Genomic DNA, 26,465 nt, shown 5'->3' with positions numbered 1-26,465 from the left:
TGACTTCATTATTACCCTTGTTTAATCATAGCAGCAAATGAAAAACAGTAAATGGGCACAAGAAAAATGATTAACTCTATTTTATTTCCAAAATCATGCGGATGTCCAAAACCAAGTGGCACAGAGCGACCTAATTACATCTCATTTAGCTGACCACTAAGACGATTGCATGAGAAGAATCAGTTATTCCAAAGATCTTCAAAAATTAAGTCAACCATTTGAAACTTGACCTGGTAATTTGCTCACAACACAACGTGTACTGTTTGCAGAAGTTATGTTTGATATCGTGCTAAATAGGCAATCAAGCTAAGCAAATACCCATAATCAAAACTCCAGCTTCAATAATCTTTTGTTATCTATCTTAACTTTTCTCACATCATAGCAAGAGTAAAACAAAATAGATAATCAGGATGAAGGAACAATGGTTCAAACAATAAGCAGGAAATCTGAAAAGTTGACTTCAACTTTCGGATCGCATCCTCCAACAACTACTCCCCTAAAGCATACATGTCTACTGTGAGGAAAATGTAAAACGCAGGTGTTGCCTATCTACAAACGTCGACTTTATGCCACGGACAAACGCTAAAAGATGTCATCTTTCAGTTTGAAGGTAAAAGATTTCAAGTCTTCATCATAAGGAAAGGAGAATGCGGGTCCCTGAGGTTTGAACTCGACCACATCACAGATCCTTCCTACTTTTCATTAACATGAAAAAGGGACTTGCTTTGCGCAAAAAATTAGAACTTTTCTTGAACTCAGCTCTCGCCGGGTGTATTGAGCAACAGCAATGCGAAATTGCAAGCATAAGACTATAAACCCGTTTGCAAGCATAAGACTATAAACTGCGGCGATGAGCGGCGACCCCCCGCGGGCGAGGAGCGGCGAGCACCCCATGGCGACGAGCGGCGAGCAGCCGCGGCGACGAGCCAAGCGGCGGCGACGAGCGGCGGGCAGCTCCGACGACGAGCTCTTGCGGGTGGGTTTTTACTGAGAAGGGCAAGAAGAGAGTCAAGACTCGAGACTGAGAAGTGAGGCTGAGAATTGAGAGTCTGCTCCTGATTTAGGGTTTTTACTGTTTTTACAGTAACTTCAAATCGTTCTAAAAACCGGTCCGGGTGGGTTTTCACCTAGACTGTCACGCCCCGCACTCCTCGGCGCGCGAGCATCCCTCGCAAAGGTCGATTTGAGTGCGACTCCCCAGGACGCGTCGCTGACCCAACTCCCAACACAACGACTTAAAGCACATGCGGATGCAAATCAACACCCGTTCAAAGATAGACACACAACCAAGGGTAGCCACTCAACAAACAACATGAACAATTACACTTGCATTGATACTGATACACCCAACCAAGGATAGCCATACAATAACCAGCACGGATAATTATACACTTGCTATGACATCGGGAAACATATACAATATTCATATATAGCCCACAATCAAAAATTGAAAGCGGGTAAGTGGCTCGGCGATCAAGCACCATATCTAGCCGGGACTCCTCCCAAAACGTTTCAGTACACCTGGCATCCTCAAGGTTGGGGGTCTGAAAAATTGGGTTTCAACAACAGTGAGAATAAATCTCAGCGAGTAATTCCCTAAACCTAAATTAGGCTAAAGTGCACCTCCTGACGAGTACTAAATCAACACACCAAGCAAATCATAATTGACTTAGACCCTCGGGCCCAAATCCAATACTCACCTTGCCCTGCAGGTTAGGCACTTACAGTTCAAGCATAAAACATAGGACCCAATCACAAGACATGCACACATCACTTGGTCACAACGCATGTCATGCTTATGCTCGTGCTCATACGCGTGCTCACGCCTCATCAATGCATTTTCGCACGCTTGCACTCTAGCACACTTGCCATTTATCAATTTCTCCTCCGACCCGCGTTAAACGCATCAGGTCCGACCCGCGTAAAACGCATCAGGTCCATCACTTCGAGATCGATCTCCGGCGAGATCGGCTCATGACACATAACCCGCGTAACACGCATCAGGTTGGTCATCTTCCGGTAATCCGGGCATCGTCCCGCGTAACACGCCTCAGGACGGGTTCACTACCCCGCGTAAAACGCATCAGGGCTTTATGTGATCACTCATTCACAAACACCAATTGTTATCTGAACCCCGCGTAAAACGCATCAGGGCATTTTAGGTGATCACATGCTCATGTCATTCGTGCACACCCGTATATGCATATGCCGTGTCAATGCTTGAGATGCACACTCATGGCCATAACGTTCACACTTGGGCATTCAGAAATCCACAATGAGCATTCAATTGCACAACACCACTTCTTCAATTCACAACGCAATATGCCCAACGTACACCACACATATTCAATTTAATGAATCGATATGCCCAATCAGTCAATCAATTCAAAACAGCCATGGCACAAACTTGACACATAATCCATGCACATATTCACACAACCGGGTCAACAAGAATTCGCGCATTCGAGGCCCGCCAAGCTATTCCATTCTTAGTCCCGCTAGACATGCGACACGACATCACAAATCCAACCACAAACAAAGGCCAATCAGCCAGTCAATCAATCAATGCAATCATTTCCGGTAATTGCAAGATTAAACTCCAAATAGGTCGCGCCTTGTCCAATTCAATCCGTTATGGAAAAGCCACTATACCGCAAATTTTAGGCCAATAAATATCTTCAAAATGCCCCATTAAACTTCCCAAAACATCATTCTAATCGGCCACCACAAAGACCAAATGAGGCGCGCAATAAAATCCATATTTAAAGCCCGAACTTACTCCAAACTTGGACCGCTCCGAACCAATCTATCCAGCCATCTCACGGCACCTCGCGGGTCACTAAATCTCAACTAAATTGTCGCACTAAGCCCACAAAATAGTCACCAAGACAGCCACCATTCGGTCTCCCAATTTCACCCGCTAAATCCACAATTCCGTCCAAATCCCGGCACCTATGCCTCGCCACATCACAGCACGCTATAGTCCACTAAACCTCAATTAAATCATCATTCTCGGTCACCAAACGCACCACAAAATCAGCCCCTAGCGACCTCCACTCGGTCCTCAATTTGCACCCGCCAAATTCACATTTTCACACAATTTAAGGCGCCTATGCCCAGCCACCGCACAGCACTATACGGGCCACTAAATCTCGACCAAATAATCATCCTTGGTCACCAAAAACACCACAAAATCAGCCCCTAACAGCAGCCACCATTTAGCCCCTAATTACCCTAATTAACCCTAAAACCCGTCTAGAAATGCAAATTGTCCTAATTAGGGCTTAGGGTCAAACTCACCGGATGTCCTAAGCTTGAAACGGGCCGAACACGCGACGAAAAGGGGCTGGGCAGCGGCGGTCCCTCGCCGGAACAGTAACGGCGGCGGCGGCTCCGGCGAACGGCGCGAGCGGCGGCGACGGTCTAAGCTAATCACGGCCTAGAGAGAGGGGCACGGTCAGAGATAGAGAGAGAAATGGAACGGCTGGACGGCTGGGCGAGGCGACGGATCCGCGCCGGAACAGTGACGGCGGCGGCGGAGCTCCTCCAGCTCAAGGCCTCTCACGGCCAAACAGAGAGAGAGAGAGAGAGAGAGAGAGAGAGAGAGAGAGAGAGAAATGGAGAAAAGGGGCTTGCCGGCTGCTTGGGGTGGGACACGGCGGCGACCGGCAGCACCGGAGGCGGCGACGGCGACGCGGGGCCAGCCGGCGAGCTGCGGGCGCGTCGCGAGCTCGCTGGCCGGGGTAACGGCCACAACGGCTCGGCTGGGCTGAGCGTCAGCGACTCGCGGCAGCGGCGGCGAGCTGGCCGGCGACGGCGCAGCACGCGGCGTCGGGCGGAGGCATGAGGCGGGTCGAGCGGTGGTCGGTGAGTCAAGGCGGGCGAAGCAAGCAATGAGGGTCGGGGGAGAGAGGAAGAAGAAGAAGAAGAAGAAAGAGAAAGAAGAGAGAGAGGAGAGAGAGTGTCAGAGGGGGGGGGGGGGGGTTGCGTGCGGTCAGAAGGAAAAGAAGAGAAAGGAGAGAGAGGAACGTGCGCGGTCAGAAGGAGGGAAACGTGCGCGCGGAGGAGAGAGGAGAGAGAAATAAGAGAAAATAAACTTCATTCAAATATTAAATGCGATCTGATGGCCCAAATTCAAAACCGAAAACGATCTACCGGTCCAAAATAAGCCTCGCACATAAAAAGGGACAAAGGCCAAATTAATTGAACCAAACTATAACGAGGGAGGTCTACTAGTCCAAATTCACACTTGGTCAAAAACTCTCCTTTTTCCATGATTCCTGACAATTTCAACGTTGGCTACCATAATATTGACACTGTCCAAATTATTTCGTCCCGAAACTCTCGAAAATCGACTACCAAGTCCGGGGTCTAAATAACGGCCAAATTTGATCGAGTGCGATTCTAGCGAAATCTCTAATTTAAAATGATAACCAGGAGTGATCAGTTCCCGGGCGAGATTTTACTATAAGCACACTGACAAATTACGCGTTTTATAAATCCCAAAAATGGGCCGAAATTCGGGATGTCACAACTTTTCCCCCCTTACAAAAATTTCGTCCTCGAAATTTACAGTCCTACCCAATTATCCAAACAAATGGGGGTACTGGTGTCGTATCTGCTCTTCACTTTCCCACGTCGCACCTTCGGTCCCATGGTGTTCCCAAATAACTTTGACCAACGGGATTGTCTTGCTTCTTAACACTTGTTCCTTTCTATCCTCGATTCGCACCGGCTTTTCCACGTACGACACTTTGTCGTCCACGTCTATTACTTCATGATTCAGCACATGGGTCGGATCCGGTTCGTACTTCCTCAACATTGACACGCGGAAGACGTTATGAACTTGCGACAAATTCGGCGGCAAGGCGAGACGATAAGCCAACGTTCCAATCCTTTCCAAAATCTCGAACGGGCCTATATATCTCGGACTCAGCTTTCCTTTCTTGCCAAACCGAGACAGCCCTCTCATCGGTGAGACCTTAAGAAATACATGGTCACCAACTTGAAACTCCAACGGTCTACGCCTTCGGTCCGCGTAACTTTTCTGACGACTCTAGGCTGTTCTCAACCTTTCCCGGATAACCTTTACTGTTTCCACCGACTGCTGAACCAACTCTGGGCCCGTTATACTTCTTTCTCCTACCTCATCCCAACACAACGGTGTTCTGCACGCCCTGCCATATAGTGCCTCAAACGGGGCCATTCCGATACTCTGCTGGAAGCTGTTGTTGTAGGCAAATTCCACCAAATGTAACTGTTGTTCCCACTTGCCCTGAAAATCTAACACACACGCTCTCAGCATATCCTCCAAAGTCTGAATAGTTCTCTTAGATTGGCCATCCGTTTGAGGATGATAGGCCGTACTGAATTGCAACTTAGTCCCCATGGCCGATTGCAGACTTTTCCAAAAATTCGCAGTAAACCGGGGATTACGGTCCGATGTGATTGATACCGGTACTCCATGAAGACGAACTATCTGACGCACATATAACTTTGCCAACCTTTCTAGCTCGAAGTCCTTTCGCACCGCCAAGTGCGCTGACTTGGTCAATCTATCTACTATTACCCAAATAGAGTCGTGTCCCCTCTGGCTTCTTGGCAATCCCGTTACAAAATCCATTGTAATGTGCACCCATTTCCATTTTGGGATTTCCAACGGCTACGACATCCCGCCAGGCTTACAATGTTGTGCCTTCACTTGTTGGCACGTCAAGCACTTAGCCACATGCTTGGCCACGTCCACTTTCATCCCGTTCTACCAATAGTGCTGACAAAGGTTCTGGTACATCTTAGTGCTGCCCAGGTGAATACCATAATTGCTCCTATGAGCCTCCGACAAAATCTCTTCCTTAAGCTCCAAATCATCGGGTACGCACAATCGTCCTTGAAACTTAAGAATTCCATCTTCGGACAATTAAAAGTCCGGTTTCCTCTTAGAGTCATCCATACTCACAATTTTCTGAATCTCAGGGTCCGTAGATTGCAACGCTTTGATCTTGGCTTGCACTTCCGGTTCAATCTTTAATGTCGCCATCAGATTAGAGAGGTGTCCTACCTCGAACTTAACTTCTGAGTCCCGCGCTCCCTCCAATAAAATCCACTCCTCGACCAACAAATGAGCGAGGCTCGATTTCCGACTCAAGGCATCCGCTACCTGGTTGGCTTTACCGAGATGATACAATATATCACAATTATAGTCCTTTAGCAACTCCATCCAACGCCTTTGGCTCATATTTAATTCCTGAAAACTCTCTTTGTGCTTTTCCGTCCATTGAAACTTCGTTTCCTTCTTAAGCAACCTCGTCAATGGAGTGGCTATTGCTGAGAATCCTACCACAAATCGTCGATAACAACCTGCCAGTCCTAGAAAGCTCCGAACCTCAGTAACTATCGTCGGTCTCGGCCAATCCATTACTTGCCGGATCCACGGAGATTCCTTCTCCGGAAATTATATGCCCGAGAAATGCAACTCGATTCAGCCAAAATTCGCACTTCCTAAACTTAGCATACAGTGCATGCTCCCTTAACGTCTGTAGAACCTTCTCCAAATGTGCCTCATGCTCCTCGGGGCTCTTTGAATATACTAGAATATCATCGATGAAGACAATGATGAACTGAGAACTCTTTAAATACCCGGTTCATTAAATCCATGAAAGCTGCAGGGACGTTAGTTAGTCCAAACGGCATAACCGTGAATTCATAATATCCATACCTCGTCCTGAATGCCATCTTTGGGATATCCTCCTTTTGGATCCTTAACTGATGATACCCTATCCTTAAGTCAATCTTAGAAAATACCGAGACTCCCTACAATTGGTTGAACAGGTCGACAATCCTTGGGAGGGGATACTTATTCTTGATTGTCACTTGATTCAGCTGACGGTAATCGATACATAGCCTCAACGACCCATCCTTCTTCCTGACGAACAAGACTGGCGCTCCCCATGGAGACGCACTCAGTTGGATAAAACCTTTGTCTAGCAATTCTTGCATCCGAACCTTAAGTTCTTTCAACTCTGACAACGACATCCTATAGGGCAGCTTCGAGATTGGCTCAGTCCCTAGGGTTAATTCAACCGCAAACTCCACTTCCCTTCCAGGTGGCAATCCCGGCACTTCTTAAGGAAAGACATCAGGAAAATTACACACCTTATTTATATCCTTTAGCCTTGGTTCCTCAACTGACTAGTTAGCCACCAAATCATTATCTTTCTACACCTCAAAGACAAGCTCAATCCATCAAATTTCAATCCAACAGTCTCCCAAAACAAATCACCCCGGTCCTTTACAAAATCTGAAATTTCTAAGCAACACTCATCCTTCCAAACCCGTCCAAGAATATCATCAGTAATCCATAAATACTTAAACCGATTGCGCCTATTCACCATAAAATTAATTATAAGTCTTTCATGACCACTTGAGCGATAACTTCAAATTCATCTCCTTTTGCACCCAATATCACCTCGTAACGCATACCGACTTTCAAGGCACATCCTTCTCTTCCTTCTCAGCCAAAACATGCACTTTTCCTTACGCCCTTAGTCGATTCTGATTAATCTTCAGGGCAGCTCTCGTTTAATGTCCTACCTGCGATCGCTGTGATTGCATCAGTGGTCTAATCTATCGGTTCAGCAATTTCTCACTCGGTGACCTTGCTGTCCACATCCACAACATACTTCACTTATACCTTGGCAATGGCTATTTCTATGCTTTTTTTTTTTCCACAAGACCTACATACGGCGTCAGAGTAGTAGTTCGGCTCTCCAAAGTTCTCCCTTACGGGAGGGACAAGCCTCATATTCTCTGTCATAGACATTTTTCCCAAGTTCCTATTGTCCCTAACCGACACGTACTGCGATCCAGAAGCGGCAGCCATTTCACTCATATCCATTTCACCCATCGAGCCGTCTCACACAGCTCATTGAAATCTCTTAAGACTCAAGAGTACTAACTGATTGCAAAGTTCCGATTTCAATCCATCCCTAAACCTCTTTGTCCTATCCACATGGTCCTTGACCATCCTTGGTGCGTACTTAAGTAGCCTTATAAACTTGACCTCGTACTGATCGACTGACGTCCAGGAGAAACTCTGTCTTTTTCTATTCTTGTGCACTCTCCGAAAATTACTTCCCATTGAAGTCCCCTACCAAAGTATCCCCCAACATTGCAAAGCCTTTTTCAACTCTTATATCTAAAGTGATGTAGCCTCGGAGTCACTTTTCCCATCAAACTGCGGAGGTTTCAATATCGAAAATTGCTCAACTAGCTATTGCATCTGTCTGACTGCATTAACTTACTCTCAACCTTGGTTCCCATCATTCCCATTAAAATTCCAACCTCCTCATGTGCCTTCAGAATTCCATCCACTCTGGGATCCTCTGCAACTCCAGCTTGCGGACCTACACGACCTCGACCTTGACCTCAACCTCGACCTCGACCTCGACCGCTCAAACTCACAGGGTCACACCACTCACTTACCTGCCATTCAGGAATTAGAGGCCTAAACCAAGCTAAACCGGTCTAAGGTCCTAGGCAGATATACACAGCAACAGTCAAGCAACCAGCATGCGACCTTACACAACAGCACAACATCTCAACCAAGGGGATTTGTGTACTTACCTCGAGTCCTGCCGCACCTGCATCTTACGGGTCAACTAAAACAAGCACTCAATCAAACACAAGCAGTCAGGAGGTACACGTAGTATGCAAGGTCTCCCTACTGGCTACCCAAGGTCAACGCTCCTTATCACTCCAAGCTTCGACCTACTTGGATCGAGCTGACCTTGCTCTGATACCAAATCAAACGGGGATGTCACGCCCCGCACTCCTCGGCGTGCGAGCATCCCTCGCAAAGGTCGATTTGAGTGCGACTCCCCAGGACGCGTCGCTGACCCAACTCCCAACACAACGACTTAAAGCACATGCGGAAGCAAATCAACACCCGTTCAAAGATAGACACACAACCAAGGGTAGCCACTCAACAAACAACATGAACAATTACACTTGCATTGATACTGATACACCCAACCAAGGATAGCCATACAATAACCAGCACGGATAATTATACACTTGCTATGACATCGGGAAACATATACAATATTCATATATAGCCCACAATCAAAAATCGAAAGCGGGTAAGTGGCTCGGCGATCAAGCACCATATCTAGCCGGGACTCCTCCCAAAACGTTTCAGTACACCTGGCATCCTCAAGGTTGGGGGTCTGAAAAATTGGGTTTCAACAACAGTGAGAATAAATCTCAGCGAGTAATTCCCTAAACCTAAATTAGGCTAAAGTGCACCTCCTGACGAGTACTAAATCAACACACCAAGCAAATCATAATTGACTTAGGCCCTCGGGCTCAAATCCAATACTCACCTTGCCCTGCAGGTTAGGCACTTACAGTTCAAGCATAAAACATAGGACCCAATCACAGCACATGCACACATCACTTGGTCACAACGCATGTCATGCTTATGCTCGTGCTCATACGCGTGCTCACGCCTCATCAATGCATTTTCGCACGCTTGCACTCTAGCACACTTGCCATTTATCAATTTCTCCTCCGACCCGCGTTAAACGCATCAGGTCCGACCCGCGTAAAACGCATCAGGTCCATCACTTCGAGATCGATCTCCGGCCCGCGTAAAACGCATCAGGCTCATGACACATAACCCGCGTAACACGCATCAGGTTGGTCATCTTCCGGTAATCCGGGCATCGTCCCGCGTAACACGCCTCAGGACGGGTTCACTACCCCGCGTAAAACGCATCAGGGCTTTATGTGATCACTCATTCACAAACACCAATTGTTATCTGAACCCCGCGTAAAACGCATCAGGGCATTTTAGGTGATCACATGCTCATGTCATTCGTGCACACCCGTATATGCACATGCTGTGTCAATGCTTGAGATGCACACTCATGGCCATAACGTTCACACTTGGGCATTCAGAAATCCACAATGAGCATTCAATTGCACAACACCACTTGTTCAATTCACAACGCAATATGCCCAACGTACACCACACATATTCAATTTAATGAATCGATATGCCCAATCAGTCAATCAATTCAAAACAGCCATGGCACAAACTTGACACATAATCCATGCACATATTCACACAACCGGGTCAACAAGAATTCGCGCATTCGAGGCCCGCCAAGCTATTCCATTATTAGTCCCGCTAGACATGCGACACGACATCACAAATCCAACCACAAACAAAGGCCAATCAGCCAGTCAATCAATCAATGCAATCATTCCCTGTAATTGCAAGATTAAACTCCAAATAGGTCGCGCCTTGTCTAATTCAATCCGTTATGGAAAAGCCACTATACCGCAAATTTTAGGCCAATAAATATCTTCAAAATGCCCCATTAAACTTCCCAAAACATCATTCTAATCGGCCACCACAAAGACCAAATGAGGCGCGCACTAAAATCCATATTTAAAGCCCGAACTTACTCCAAACTTGGACCGCTCCGAACCAATCTGTCCAGCCATCTCACGGCACCTCGCGGGTCACTAAATCTCAACTAAATTGTCGCACTAAGCCCGTAAAATAGTCACCAAGACAGCCACCATTCGGTCTCCCAATTTCACCCGCTAAATCCACAATTCCGTCCAAATCCCGGCACTTATGCCTCGCCACGTCACAGCACGCTATAGTCCACTAAACCTCAATTAAATCATCATTCTCGGTCACCAAACGCACCACAAAATCAGCCCCTAGCGACCTCCACTCGGTCCTCAATTTGCACCCGCCAAATTCACATTTTCACACAATTTAAGGCGCCTATGCCCAGCCACCGCACAGCACTATACGGGCCACTAAACCTCGACCAAATAATCATCCTTGGTCACCAAAAACACCACAAAATCAGCCCCTAACAGCAGCCACCATTTAGCCCCTAATTACCCTAATTAACCCTAAAACCGGTCTAGAAATGCAAATTGTCCTAATTAGGGCTTAGGGTCAAACTCACCGGATGTCCTAAGCTTGAAACGGGCCGAACACGCGACGAAAAGGGGCTGGGCAGCGGCGGTCCCTCGCCGGAACAGTAACGGCGGCGGCGGCTCCGGCGAACGGCGCGAGCGGCGGCGACGGTCTAAGCTAATCCACGGCCTAGAGAGGGAGAGAGGGGCACGGTCAGAGATAGAGAGAGAAATGGAACGGCTGGACGGCTGGGCGAGGCGACGGATCCGCGCCGGAACAGTGACGGCGGCGGCGGAGCTCCTCCAGCTCAAGGCCTCTCACGGCCAAACAGAGAGAGAGAGAGAGAGAGAGAGAGAGAGAGAGAGAGAGAGAGAGAGAGAGAGAGAGAAATGGAGAAAAGGGGCTTGCCGGCTGCTTGGGGTGGGACACGGCGACGGCGTCGCGGGGCCAGCCGGCGAGCTGCGGGCGCGTCGCGAGCTCGGCTGGCCGAGGCAACGGCCACAACGGCTCGGCTGGGCTGAGCGTCAGCGACCCGCGGCAGCGGCGGCGAGCTGGCCGGCGACGGCGCAGCACGCGGCGTCGGGCGGAGGCATGAGGGCGGTCGAGCGGTGGTCGGTGAGCTGGGCAGAGGCGAAGCAGCAGTCGAGGGTCGGGGGAGAGAGGAAGAAGAAGAAGAAGAAGAAAGAGAAAGAAGAGAGAGAGAGGAGAGAGAGTGTCAGAGGGGGGGTTGCGTGCGGTCAGAAGGAAAAGAAGAGAAAGGAGAGAGAGGGAACGTGTGCGGTCAGAAGGAGGGAAACGTGCGCGCGGAGGAGAGAGGAGAGAGAAATAAGAGAAAATAAACTTCATTCAAATATTAAATGCGATTTGATGGCCCAAATTCAAAACCGAAAACGATCTACCGGTCCAAAATAAGCCTCGCACATAAAAAGGGACAAAGGCCAAATTAATTGAACCAAACTATAACGAGGGAGGTCTACTAGTCCAAATTCACACTTGGTCAAAAACTCTCCTTTTTCCATTATTCCTGACAATCTCAACGTTGGCTACCATAATATTGACACTGTCCAAATTATTTCGTCCCGAAACTCCCGAAAATCGACTACCAAGTCCGGGGTCTAAATAACGGCCAAATTTGATCGAGTGCGATTCTAGCGAAATCTCTAATTTAAAATGATAACCAGGAGTGATCAGTTCCCGGGCGAGATTTTACTATAAGCACACTGACAAATTACGCGTTTTATAAATCCCAAAAATGGGCCGAAATTCGGGATGTCACATAGACCCGGAAATCGGACCGGTTCCAATCGGTTCCAAAAATATAGAACCGGTTCCCGTACCGGTTCAAACAAGAACCGGTTTCCGGACCTGTTTTCCGGGTGGGCCAATTTAGTCCTAAACCTTTTGACAACTTGTCAATTTAGTCCTAAATCTTTTAATTGTGCCAATTTAATCCTAAACCTTTTGACAATTAACCAATACAATCCTTCTGGCTAATTATCCAAATAATAAATTTATGACTAAATTGGCAAATTTTCAAAAGCTTTAGGACTAAATTGACACAATTGAAAGATTTATGGCTAAATTGGTAAATCGTTAAAATATTTAAGATTGAATTGGCCGCCGTACAATAGGTTTAGGACTTTTTGGACTATTATTGCTCATTATTTGTGTATGAGGTTATGCCAACCATTAATCAAGATTTTTTTTTATCCGAAACCATTGATCAAGTTAGAGCACCAAATCTAGCAATGTGATTTATGACTTTAAAAGAGAAAGAAAAAAGAAGAGTATCCAATCTGGGTTGTGACACATCTCCCGGGGTCTACGGAAGGGGCTTTTGCTTTTGTGTGCCGCGATTCTGAAGGGAGATTGATCGAAGGAGTTGCGCAACCAATCCGAGTGTCCTCCGCCCTTCACTCTGAAACCCTTGCTTGTCTCCACGCTCTTCGACACTTTGCTAGCCGATTTGGACAGAAATTTGTGTTGGAAACTGATAGCTCCACCTTGATAATCTTCCTACAAGATTCCTCTCTCTGCTCGTGGGACGTTGAGCCCCTTATCACAGAATGCTTAGGCTTCATGGCCCTTTTTGAGAGTCTTGAGTTCGCCTACTGCCCTCGAGATTCAAATAGTTTAGCAGATTGGGTTGTAAAGGCCTCAAGAGTTAAGGCTCTTCCACATTATTGGGTTTCTTACCGACCACCCCCTCTATGGGAGATCCTGTATTTTGATGCCCCTTTCTCTAGTGGGCTAGTTGTTAAATGAAATGATAAGTCTCTGTTATGTCCAAAAAAAAAAAAATTTGGGTTGTGACACAGATCACTCGTTTCAGCCCATCGCCATCGGTGGGGGGATTGCTAGAAAAACACAGGTGACGCCGTGCCTCTACCGACAAGGGAATCGTCATTGAATCTAATACAATCTCTATCTCGATTTTATGGAAGAAGGTATGAATTTTCCCTTTGACTATTGGCCTAATATTTATTATCTTTGGTAAGTCAATTTCAATGTCCATTGTTAATGATCTCTTGACTTTTGCTACAATTACCGATAGGTTGTGTAAAATCTTCATTCAGAGCGGTTGATCTTCAAATCTCATGGCGAGGTCTCTGGTTAAAGTTTCGGTTCTCGCTCCTGGATTGCTTCCGAGTTCACATGTACTTTCTTTTGGGGATGATAGTTAAGGAGTCATTCTCGGAAGATGTCAAGGACGCATTAAGTTTGCTCGATGAGTTGATTTTTGTTTGGTGTTGGCAAAGGGTGCTTATATTCCATGGCTATATTAGTTGGATGTCGTACGTCGTGGGTCAAGCAAGCTTCATTACTTGACTCATTGGAAGAGGGCATCCACATGATTCCCCAAAGGAGAAGTCAGAGTCAAGTTGTTTTCAGTAGGGGAGAATGATGAAGAACCACAATGACACCCACATTACACTTTTAATTAATTTCTTATCTATTGCATTTTTTTCGTCTCATTTTTAATTACATACACCTTTAACACCTTGAATTGACTACATTATCCGGCACTTTAGCTTTTTTTTTGGAACAGTTAAAATTTGCCTACGGTACCAAGAATAATATTATATGTGGGGATCCACTCTTAATTTGAGCTTAGTTCTTAACTATTTTTCCTTCTTTCGGTTTAGTTTTTTTTTTCCCCATTTGGGACTAGTGTCCAGCAACGTTTCAACAGCAGAGGCTACTCCAGACTTGCACCGCTTGAAAACTGTCCTCGCTGCAGCTTGTTCAATCTTTAATTTCGCCAAGGCCACTCACGAATAGCAAACTCCCAGGTTTGGTGTCTCTTTTGACAGGTCTTTTCTTTTTCAGTGAGCGTCCACAGTTGTTATAACGCCGTATCAAGGTTTTTCCAGCAAACTTTCGACGGACTCAAGCTTGACCAGACGAAAGCCCGCAAACCAACACTGACCTTCCGATCCCAGCAAGCCTTAGACGATTCTCCAGTGTTGTTCCTTGATTCCGTCGTTGCTGTTAAGCACAACCAAGAGCACTCTTCTGCCGAGTCAAGTACATTGCTGAGGAGTCCTCACTGGGACGCCGATGCCGATGAGCTGCTCGTGATCCACTGCGAGACTAGCTGCTGATGATCCACCGTGAACCAATGTCCGTCGAGTCCCAAGATACACAATCCTGATTTGTTGTCTTTTCGAATTTGGAAAGTTATCCGCAAATTCAGCAAGATTATCTTCCAATTTGATTTTTTAAATTTGTTGCCTATTTTGTGAATTTTTGCTATCTTTGGGTTAATTTGTGATATCCGCAAAAATTTAAAAATCATCCCAACTTAGGAAACTTTCTTGACTTAACAACGTGCTTGTACGGCAATCCGATCTCTAACTACGAGATACGATATCCGACAGCACGAAAAATCTTCCATCATATCCAAATACGATCGTTTATTTATCATATTTTCAAATTTAAATGAAAAACCGTCCATCAAAATTCATAATCACTTGGATATGATCGTCGGTTTATTCTGTTTCCAAATTTAAATAAATAATATAAGTTTCGTGGATTACGTGGATATGATGGACGTTATCTATGTTTAATTGTTTTTGTTAAAGAAGATACAAAAAAAGATTAGGTAGAATTTAAATTGATTGTTTATGTTTAGAGTTTATTTAGATTGTGTTCTTTAGATAGAATAGGATAGATTAGATTTACTTTTGAATTCATTCTGGAAGGATATGATAATTTCCAACTTAAATTAGGATTTAGAATGGTTTATCTCCTAGTCTAACTTAGATATTATTCTAATTTTGATAGTTTATTTAGGGTAATTTTAATTACGAATTTCCATGAAAAAATACCAAAAACAATAGGATAATTTGTTTTCCATAGTTTTAAATTGCATGTTTAGATAATAGACATTTTTAATTACGAATTTTAATAAAAAATACAAAAATACATCTTGCATCATATAGTCTTAGGGTAATGAAATTGCACGTCATTTAGAAATTACATGTTGGGGCATTTAATGAGGAATATTTTGTACGTTATTACATATATGTTAGTTTTCCTATAATCAAGTGAAAACCAAAAAATATATTGAGTGGAATTGTATGTTAATTAGAAATCATATTAGGGTTGATGATGTGATTGCAGATGCTTACATTGCTTCGAGTCAAATATATCCTCCCTATCTTGCAATTTATATTTCGCTTTGATTATTGAGTTTAAATAATGATTGCATACTTGCATAATCACCTCACATGTTAGGAGATAATAAAAAATTGATTCAAGTTGCCTGCTCAAATATTTTCATGAAAAAGGTACCAAAATGGCATTAAAGTAATCTAGCGTAATCAAGTTCCCGTGTTCATAATCTCTAGCTTATAGGAGTAAAGTAATTCTCCCAATACTTAACTTGGATTTCCAATTGATCCACTGTAAACTGATTAGTGGCGACTCCCAATTGAAAATGATTTGCATGTTAAGAACTTGAACCATAAGTCACGAATTGATAAGGGCTTGGGAGAGTTCAAGTTAAGTCTGAGCTTAATAGTCTATTAGCCGAGCTCCTAGGTAGTGCACCTTGAGGTAAGGTCACAAGCCTAGGCTTGACAAAAAATACAAAAATACATCATATGCATATCATATAGTCTTAGAGTCATGAAATTGCATGTCATATATAAATTGCATGTTGGTGCATTTAATTAGGAATTGCATGTCATATTTTGTATGTACTCACATATTGGTAAGGTCGTGACCTTATCTCAGTGGTGCACCATCATTGAGTTTGGCTAATGGATTATTAAGCCTAGACTTAATTCGGTCTCTCCCAAGTCCTTAACAATTCACGACTTATGGTTCAAGTCGTTATTATGCAAATCATTTTCAATCAGGAGTTTCTACTAATTAGATTACGGTGGGTTGATTGGAAACTTAAGTAAAGTGTCGGGAGAATTACTTTACTCCTACAAACTAAAGATTATAAGTACATGGACTTGATTATGCTAGATTACTCTAACGCCCTTTTGATACATTTTATTTTTCATGAAATTATTTGACTATGCTGCTTAAATCGATTTTATTACTTCCTGAGTGATCATATGGGTGCGTAATAATTATTTAACACTCAATAAAAAAAACTATAAATAAGTTGCATGATAGAGAGAATTTACTTATCTCAAAGCAAAGTAAGCATCTGCCATGTTAATTAGAAAATCACATCATCAACCCTAATATAATTTCTAATTAACAAGCAAGTTCACTCAATGTATTTTTAGGTTTCTCTTGATTATATGAAAACTAACCTATATGCAATGACGTGCAAAATATGACATGCAATTCTTGATTAAATGCCATAACATGTAATTTCTAAATGACGTACAATTTCATGATCCGTAGATTATATGACATGCATATGATGTATTTATTTGTTTTTTTTATTAAAATTCGTAATTAAAATTGCCTATTATCTAAACATGCAATTTTAAACTATGGAAAGAATATTAACCTATTCTAGGGTATTGTTTTTGTTATTTTCTTATTAAAATTCGGAATAAATAAATAACCTAAAATAAACATGCAATCTATCCTAGAAAGATGATTTAACTTATTGTAAGATGATCTTTTTTTTGGTATTTTTCATGGAAATTTGTAATTAAAAATTGCCCTAAATAAACTATCAAGATTAATTTAGCATCTAAGTTAAACCGGGAAATAAATTATTCTAAATCCTGATTTATATTTGAAATTATCTTATCTTTCTAGAATATATTCAAAAGTGAACCTAATCTATCCTATTCTATCTAAAGAAAGCAATCTAGATAAATTCTAAGCATGTAAGTTATCTATAACAATCGATTTGAAATCTACCTAATCCTTTTTATTTTTATTTTCTTTAGCAAAATGAATTAGACATAGATAAACACCCATCATATAACATCCACGCAATCCACAAAATTTATCTTATTTGTTTAAATTTGGAAACAGAATAAACCAGCGATCATATCCAAGTGGATATGAATATTGATGGAATAATTTCATTTAAATTTGGAAACATGATAAATCAACGATTATATTCAAGTGGTTATGTATAAGATGAATGATTTTTCATGCTACTGGGTATCGTTTCTCATAATTAGAGATCGGATTGTTGTCAAAGCACATTGTTAAGTTAGGAAAGTTCCATAGCTTGGGGGATATTCAAATTTTTGTGTATGTGCATTACTTACCCAAAGATAGCAGAAATCAACAAAATAGGCAACGAATTTAAAAGATCAAATTGGAAAATACCTAATTTACGGATAACTTTCCAAATTTGAAACGATAGGGATTAGATTGGAATTGCAATGGCAGATCACGGTTCGACCGGTGGTGCTTCGCGGGATGCTTGGCGGCGGGATGGGGGGCTGGTTGCACGGTCTAAACTTGCTAGGTGGGGGGGGGGGGGGGGCGTATTCAGCGAGCTTGGTCGGTGTCGAGTAGAGGTGGTAAATGGGTCAAGAACCCATATATTAACCCATATCTAATGATTTTGTGTAATATCCTGAATTCGACTCACTTTCGTGATCAATGAAATGGATGGTTGTTTCTCATTTCGTTTTAGTAAGTCTCGCCCGGAACTGATCATTCTCGGGATACTGACCAATAGGGAATGGCTAACTAGGAAAAATGGTACGTGGACCCAAGAACTTGACTGTGAATCGAGTCTGATCCCGGGGAACGGCGAAGAAATATTTTGGGCCAATGTGGGCCGATCCAAGGAGAGTGACGGATTTGGTTTGGCCAACTGTTGACACCTAAATTTTGCCCAAATCATTTAAGGTTTTATCGCATAAAAATTAGGGTTTAATTTTTAACCCCTAAGCCAAAAATACTTTTATTAAATTCCATGGTATATAGACATTAGGCACATTTGCATTAATAGGGCCTATTAGGACACAAAATTTAAAAAAAAAAAAACGATTTCCAGGCCTGGTTCGTCGGCCTATTTGTTTTTCCCTCTCCTTTTTATTTTTGCGCGGCCCATTTTTTTTTCCTCCCCTTTTATTTTTCCACGCGGGCCGGCCCTCTTTCTCTCGGCCCGGCCCGCGTCTGTCCATCTCCCCCCAATCAACCTTCTAAAGCGTACGGGGGAGAAGACCGGAACAGTGCAGAGGCCACAGAACGCAGAAGCCAGAGGCGGAGCAGGGGCGCGGGGGGAGTCCAGGCGATCACCCGGCGTGATCCGCGGGTCGGGGCCAGGCCGGCAGTGCGGGCTGGCGGTGGCAGGGGCCATGCGCGCCTGCCGGCCGGCTCCGCGCCCCGGCCGCCCTTAAATCCGAAGCGAGAGAGAGAAATCGGGGGAGGAGGGAGAGACCCGAGAGAGGGGAGAGATCCGAGGGAGAGAGTGAGGCCGAGAGCGTTGGCGAGAGAAATTCGAGGCCGAGCGGGCTCCCGTCGACGACCGTCGTGCCTCAACTGCGGCCGGCGAAGCTCCGACGATTCTTGCGGTAGGTCCCGGCTCCGAGCTTCGTCGGGTTTTCTTGCTCGGTTTGATTCGGGGTAATTTCCCGAGGATTCCGGCTTGGGGGCGTGCGAGGCGACTGGACGTAGTCCGATCCATCAAGTTCGCCGTCATTCGCCACCCCCCCAAGCCGGATAGGGAGCGCCGCAACGGCACCCCCTCCCCTGTTTTTGCTTCTGTTCTCGGGTTCACTGGCCGGACGTCGCGCGAGTTCCGGCCAGTGACACCTCGGGCCTGCTTGCCTGTGTATTGTTTTGTGTGAATTTTGGTTGCGTTTGAGCCTCGATCAGGTCTAAAATCCCTCGTTTTCGTCGCGCACGCCGACTGTTCGACGTTTTGCCCGAACCAAATTTCTTGGGTTTTTCTCTGTTCTGCTGCTTTGTTGGGAATGTCAGACGGTCTCAGCGTACCGCCGGTGGCCGTAGCGGTCCGGGCGTGACCACGGGAAGACGTGCAGAGCCAGTCCCTTGCCGGGATCTGGCTGGTCCGTGACTGATCAGCCTCTCGCCGAGGCTTGGACAGTCTCGGACGGTCGCCGGTTGCCACGGCGATGACGCGGCTGGTCGGCTCGGCTGCCGGACTAGTAACCCCGGCCGCGGAGGTCGGGGCTTGGGGAAGCCGGTGTCCACGCTGGCCGGCGTGTGGCTGTGGCCGGACGTGCGCTCCACGTCGGAGCAGTGGCCGATGTGCAGGCGAGTCCCGGGGCGCGGTGGGGCAGCCGCGAACCGGGTAGGGCGACGCACATCCGGGTCGGATCGCGGGTCAGAATCGGGTAGGGTTTCGTCGAGTCGGGTCGGCGGCCGGTGACTGGGTCGGGTGAGCGGGTCGCATTCGGGTAGGGTTTTTGTTAATATTTGGGCCGATTTTATGCTTATTTGGTGTTTTAATGTTTTGGGCCTTTTAGTTATTAGAGTGGGTTTTATTAGGTTTTGGGCCTTTTGCGCATGGGCCGAGTTCGGGAAATGGGCTAAATTGTTCTTTTGGTCTTTTTATGTCTAGTGGGCTTTGGGCTTTTATTTGTTTTGTTAAAAAATGAAAAAATTTCGGGCTGGGCCCTTTCCTTTTAAAAAAATTCAGACCGGGCTCAATATATGAGCCCGGTTCGATCGTGGACCCGAGCCGGCGCGTCCGGGTCAGTCTCGGTCCGGGTCCGATGTGGAGATCCGACCTGGACCCGATTTTATATTATTTTATTATTTTAATATTGAAAAATTTTAAAAAAATTATTATTTGAAAAAAAAACATTTTATCCGGGTCGGACGTGGAGGTCCGACCCGGTCTGTTTTATATTATTTTAATATTAAAAAATATATTTTTAAAAAAAATATTTTAATTTTTTTTAAAAAAATAAAAAAAAATTTAATTAAAAAAAAATTCGAAAAATCAGAAAATTTATTTCAACTTTGGAATTGGTTTTTCTGGCCCTATTGTGTGATTAGTGTCATATTCGATCGCACGTTGTTTGGTTCACGCACTTTGAACGGTGCGTTTAATTTAACCTCGCATGTGGTTGATTATGCATGTTAGGTTCATGTAGTGATTGTTACTTTCCCTAGCTCGGTTAGGAATGAATTTTTGAGACTCCCAATTAGTGTGAGCACGTTAGGTGGTGAATTGAGCAAGATTAGGTACCGAAAGGGCACTAATTAGTCAATTAGTGTAATCAAGTTCCCGTACCCATTGAATCTCTGGTTCGTAGAAGTAAAGCATTTCTCCCGTGCTTTACTTGGGTGTCTAATCGAGCCACCAAAAATCGATTAGTGGCGACTCCTAGATGAAATTGATTTGCATGTTAACAACTTAAACTTAAGTCGCGAATTGGTATGGGCTTGGAAGAGCTCGAGTTAGGTTTAACCTAGTAATTCATTAGCCAAACCCCTTAGGCGGCGGGGCCGGTTCGGGGAGGTCGCGATAGCTTGGCGACTCTGCTGAGGACTTGATAAAATTCTTAGCGAACTTAGGCCATTTATCTTGTTCAATTATGTCCTTAATGTGAATGTTCATGCAGTTGGGAGTTATAAGGGAATAGATGATTGTTAACCCTTGTTTTGCAGGTTTGGGGGTTTTGGAATGAATGTTTATTTTGCATTTTTGAAGTGGTGATTGCGTATGAATTGTTGTGTATGCCTTTGTTGCGTTAGCACTACACTATGGCACACACACAACCCGCCGTCGGTCCTGGGCCGTACTAGGAATGTTTAGGATGGTATTGAGTTGGATACGACTTCGACCGCGAGGCCGCGTAGTAGAGGTTGCCCAACTCAATCCCGAAAGCTTCTTTCTTGGTGTCGAGAATATTTACCTTTGCCCGCGAGGCCGCGTCGCATTGAGGTATCATTCCCGACTGAGCCGGAGTCACGAGGACTTGGCTTAGTACGCGAGGCCGCGACTAGTCATTCCACCCTCGTAGCTCCAATTTGTTAAGCCATTTAGAATAGAAGTCGAGCCACACGCTTCATGCGTATGTCTATGTGGTTGTCGTAATTGTTTGGTGAAGTAATTTTGCTACCATTTTCTTTGGCAATTTACTTACTTTTATGCTTTGGCTGGTCTATGACAGTTAGGTTGGTCGAGTCTTGGTCTATATGCAATGGGAAGATCCGACATTCGATTCGTTCCTACTCCGAAGGCCGAGCTCAAGCATTGGTGGGATCAGTTGGATCGTGAGGGCCGAGCCTTTGTGGAGAACAAACTTGGTCGCCTTTTGCCTCTTCTCGACATCGACATCCAAAGTGGGGTCATGCAAGCAATAGCCCATTTTTGGTGTCCCCAAACGTCCACGTTCATATTCCATAAGCATGAGTTGACTCCGACTTTGGAAGAATATAGCGTTGCCATAGGAAAACCTTTGGATTTGGAGTTAATCGATCCACCCTTCGGGTCTGAATCGGAATCAATTTTGTCTGACTTTCTTAGGATGAACAAGAATCAAATCGGAAGGGTGCTAAAAGATAACTGCCATGCATGCCCACTTTCTTTCTTAGGTCAGTGTTTTGCAAATACTGAGACCCTTTTAAAAGGTAAGATCTTCCTTCTAGCTTTCTTTGGGTTCATAATTTTTCCCTTTCGCAAGAATGCTATTGATCCTTCCGTTGCATGGGTGATCAAACAAGTATGTGGTGGAGTTAGCTTTGTCAATACTATCTTGGCTGAAACATTTTTATCACTCACCCGATTTAAAGAAAATGAAGAAAAAGTTTTCCGTGCTCCTGTCGAGCTTTTACAAATCTGGTTTTTCTCCTACACAAGTGAATTTGGTATTCGCATGAATATCAATGACATTAGTGAGTCTAATTACCCTATTGAGGCATTTAAGAATCATCAGGATCGAACTCCGAATCTTTCTTTCTCAGAATGGGTAAATTTGTTGAAAAATCCGAAAACCAAGATTTTCCTATGGCAAGCTAAGTGGTTCCGACTTCGCGAGGGACGTCTCTCTTATGGCAATAATGAACCAATCCCATTACTGGGAATCACCGGCATCACTTCCTACTACCCGCTCCGAGTGGCCCGCCAATATCGTGTCATCCAGGATCTACCACCTCCTCTCAAGCCAGATTCGCTACAAGTCCGATTTACCAGAAAGGGAGAAGATTACAAAAGAGAACTTCGCCATGCTGAACAGGCTTGGCTCGCCTGCCATGCTCAGAAGTTAAATTGGCCTGAAGATGAGCTCGAAGGGAAAGAAAAGACTTATTATGCTTCGGCCCGATACATCCGTCGGCATAAGATCCCGACCGAGTTTCTCCCAAAGATCCCGGACGTGACCAAGAAGCCAACGCGCCAAGCAGAAATCAACTATCTCAAGAGGAAGACAGAGAAGGCCGAAGAAAGCTTGAAGCGTGTTGCCAAGGAGAATAGGCAGTTGCGTCGAGCATTGGCTTCCCATTCGCATATAGATCAAGAGGAGTAGGATAGATTGAGTTTGTCGTTTTGGGTTTAGTCATTCCGTTTTTAGTTCATCTGTCTTAGGATTCTCATTTTATCTTATTTTGTTTTATTAGCTTGATGTTTAGAAGCTTTGAGTTTTCAATTTTTAGTTCACTTTTCAAGTTTAGGAGTGTTACTCAATTAAGAACATTTTAATGAATGAAAGCGGCTAGACCATTGTCATGGACCAGTATTCTATATGAATCATGTGCTTATGTATGTTTGCTTATTTATGATTCAGGTGATTACGAACCGTCCGTCAATTCGAGCTCAATCAACGCACGGAGAGTGAAATCGAGAATGAGGAGCTTTTTCCTGTAGCCGTCACAACCGGGCTTTAGCTAGTGCATCCGTTCCACCAAGATAACCGAGACGGCTAAAAGGAGATCCCCGATCCGAACCCGTGCAAAAGTCAGAATGGAAAGCGAAGAAGCCAATGCGCGCATGACCAACATGGAAAACCAACTGGCCCAACTTACCGCCATGATGGCCGAAATAAATCAGAAACTCCAGGATCCTCCGCCTGCACATGCCGCCGAGGCTTCTGTCCCCACCTCGTCAGGGCATACTCCCCCGTTAGCCATTAATCCACATGCCACGGATCCTCCTGAAAAGGGGACAGCATCAGATTCCCCTTCTGTCACACCGATCATTGTAAATCTGGACCCTGTTCCAAGGGAGGAGCCTATCTCCCGCCTCGATGAGGAAAGCGCAAGGCGCCTAGCCAAGATGGAGGAATGACTCTGTGTTCTTCAAGGGTACGAGATGCGAGGGGTTGATAAGTTATCTCCATATGCTAAAGTGAAAGTCCCTGAAACCTTCAAGGAACCGGAATTTAGCATGAAATATGATGGCACCGGTTGCCTTAAGACTCATCTCAAGTATTACTTGAGAAAAATGGCTCGTTATTCCGACAACATACCACTCCTCATCCAGACCTTCCAAGATAGCTTGATTGGCCCTGCCTTGTCATGGTTCATTGCGCTGGATGTTGAGACGATCACAGCATGGGAAGATCTTGCCGAAGAGTTCCTTCAGCAGTACAGGTTCAACTCTGAAATCATCCCCACGAGAGAAGACTTGGTTCGGCTAGAAAAGAGAAGGAATGAACCTTTCAAGGCATTCGCTCAAAGATGGAGGACGATGGCATCACAAGTAAAGCCCCCGCTGATCGAGAGGGAGATGAGGCAACTTTTTCTGAAAACCCTGCCACCTGAGTATTTTCACGGAATGTTAACTTTTGGATGTCAAACATTTTCCCAACTGGTGGAAGTGGGCGAAGGGGTAGAATGGGCGATTGTCGATGGGAGAATACCCGCAGGGAATAGCAAAGGATTCCCAATAAAGAAGAACAAGGAAACCGCTGTCGAAGTTGCATTTGTCCAAGAGCCGTCTAAGTCTTTCTCAGCACCCCCACAAAAGCCATCAATTGTACAAGGGCATGCGCCCCAAGGGCATGATCGAAATAAGAGATTTCCTCATAGGGAATTCTCCCCGCTGCCAAAATCCCTGTCAAAGTTATTGCCCATGTTCATTGAGAGGAGGATGGTAGCCAAAGAAGTACCTAGGGACAATCCTCCAAGATTCCCTGGGTTTGACATGACCAAGACATGCGAATACCACCGGGGGGAAAGGGGGCATGACACGGACAATTGCTTTGCACTAAAGATCAAAATTCAAAACTTGTTGGACAAGGGAATTCTATCGTTCGAGAGAGCGCGACCCAATGTGAAGCAAAATCCTTTGCCCGATCATGCCGAGGGCGTAAATGTGGTGTTCAAAAAAGCGAACGTGAGCAAACAAACCTTCATGGTGAACATCCCAAGGCTATACGAAATTCTTCAGCTAGCTGGACACCACGAAGGAGGAGAGGATGTGACGATGGAAGAAAAATTAGACTATGTTCGTAGAATGATGAGCATGGGGGTAATCGGGAGTGCTGATATGGGACAGGGATTAGTCGCCATGACAACACCGGTCGTGATATACTTCTCTGATGAAGATTATGCTAGTGATCAGGAGGTGGAGGATGTCGAGCCAATGATAATTGATCTCGCAACTGAAGAATTCTCAGCAATCCAGGTTGGAAGGGAGGATATGACGCGAGTTGTAATCGAGCTGCCACCCCTGGAAGAAGAAGGGGTCATAATCCTTGAAGCCCCTCCGGATTTCAATACTAAGACGGTCCCGTGGGATTACGAAACGGATGAAGTGGATGCTATCACCCGATCAGGCCGCTGCTATGCACCTGCCGGAGGAATTGAGAAAAAAGCAGTGACCGAAGAAGACGCAAAGCAATTTTTGGCAGTGATAAAAACGAGTGAATTCAACGTGGTAAACCAACTGCGGAAAATGCCAGCCCAAATCTCTCTCCTGGATCTTTTCAAATCTTCTGAGAAACACAAGGATGCCTTATTAAAGGTCCTTAACGAGGTTCATGTCCCGAAGACGATCGACGAAGCCCAGTTAGAAGAATTTGTGGGGACCATCCTGTTGAAGGATCAAATCTCTTTTGCGGACGAAGACTTTCCGGTAGAGGGCCGGAATCATAATAAAGCCTTGTACATTTCGATTAAGCATCACGATATGATGGTCGCAAGGACATTGATCGATAATGGCTTCGCTTTGAATTTATGCCCGTTAGCCACTCTCCGTCTCTTAAAGGTCGATCTAGGGAAGATGCGTACTGCCAAAAATCCCGTACGAGCATTCGACGGCACTAGAAGGGAAGTAATAGGAGAGATAGAGTTGGAACTCCTGGTCGGTCCCGTGACGTTTCTGGTGCCTTTTCAGGTACTAGACATCCCAAGCGCATTCAACTTTCTATTAGGGAGACCATGGATTCATACCGCGGGTGCTGTACCCTCTGGTCTCCATCAGAAGGTGCGGTTTGTGGTCGACGGCAAGCTTGTTACAGTACATGGAGAAACAGACTTCAAAGTCTATCACGAGATAGCCATCCCGTACGTGGAGCCCGAATGCAAAGAGGAATCCAGTTTCCAAACTCTGGAGTTGGTATCTATGGTCCACGTTCCCGTTGGCTCACTCATGGGCACCCCTGAACTGTCCAAGCCAACTCTAGCAGCTGGAAAAATTATGCTCGCAAACGGGTACAACCACGGGGAAGGCCTTGGATTGCATGGGCAAGGGATTCGGAAACCCATCGAAGTCGAAAAAGGTGCGAAGAGGGAAGGCTTAGGGTATCAGAGAAGCCAAGATAATGGAGACCGAGGCAACCGTGAAAGTCGGGACAACGGAGGTCGAGGCAATGATGGAGGCCGAGGTAATCGCGGAGGCCGAGGCGGCTCTAGAGGTCGAGGTAACAATGGAGGCCGAAGTGGTTGTGGAGGTCGAGGTAGCGACGGAGGCCGGGGCAACCAAGGAGGCCGAGGCGCAGGTAAGGGGGACCATGGCGGGCATATTGGAGTGGAAAAAGGCTGCCGAGGCCTATTACTCCCCCTATTGAAAGAGATGTTCCCCGGGCCTCCGAAGATGCTACATGAGGAAGAGGCGGCCATCGACAGTATAGCTAAGCTATTCGAGGAGAATGTTATATGTACTATCCTGACGTGTGAAGAAGCTGAATCTTCTGGAAGTGTCGCCGACCCTGCAGAGTAG

General features: G+C 45.3%; 1 protein-coding gene across 1 annotated transcript; it reads left to right on the top strand.

Moving 5' to 3' along the window:
• The first annotated feature begins 23,612 nt into the window (after nucleotides 1–23,612).
• Nucleotides 23,613–26,465, top strand: LOC130137143 (uncharacterized). The gene has a single exon (XM_056307907.1). It carries the CDS (start codon nucleotides 23,613–23,615, stop codon nucleotides 26,463–26,465), a length of 2,853 nt encoding a protein of 950 aa, XP_056163882.1.

The sequence above is a fragment of the Syzygium oleosum genome, unplaced genomic scaffold (assembly GCF_021117445.2).
Source record: "Syzygium oleosum isolate NSW1041296 unplaced genomic scaffold, Sole_v2.1 Sole_v2.62, whole genome shotgun sequence".
NCBI lineage: Eukaryota > Viridiplantae > Streptophyta > Magnoliopsida > Myrtales > Myrtaceae > Syzygium > Syzygium oleosum.
This window is presented reverse-complemented; position numbering and strand designations above follow the sequence as displayed.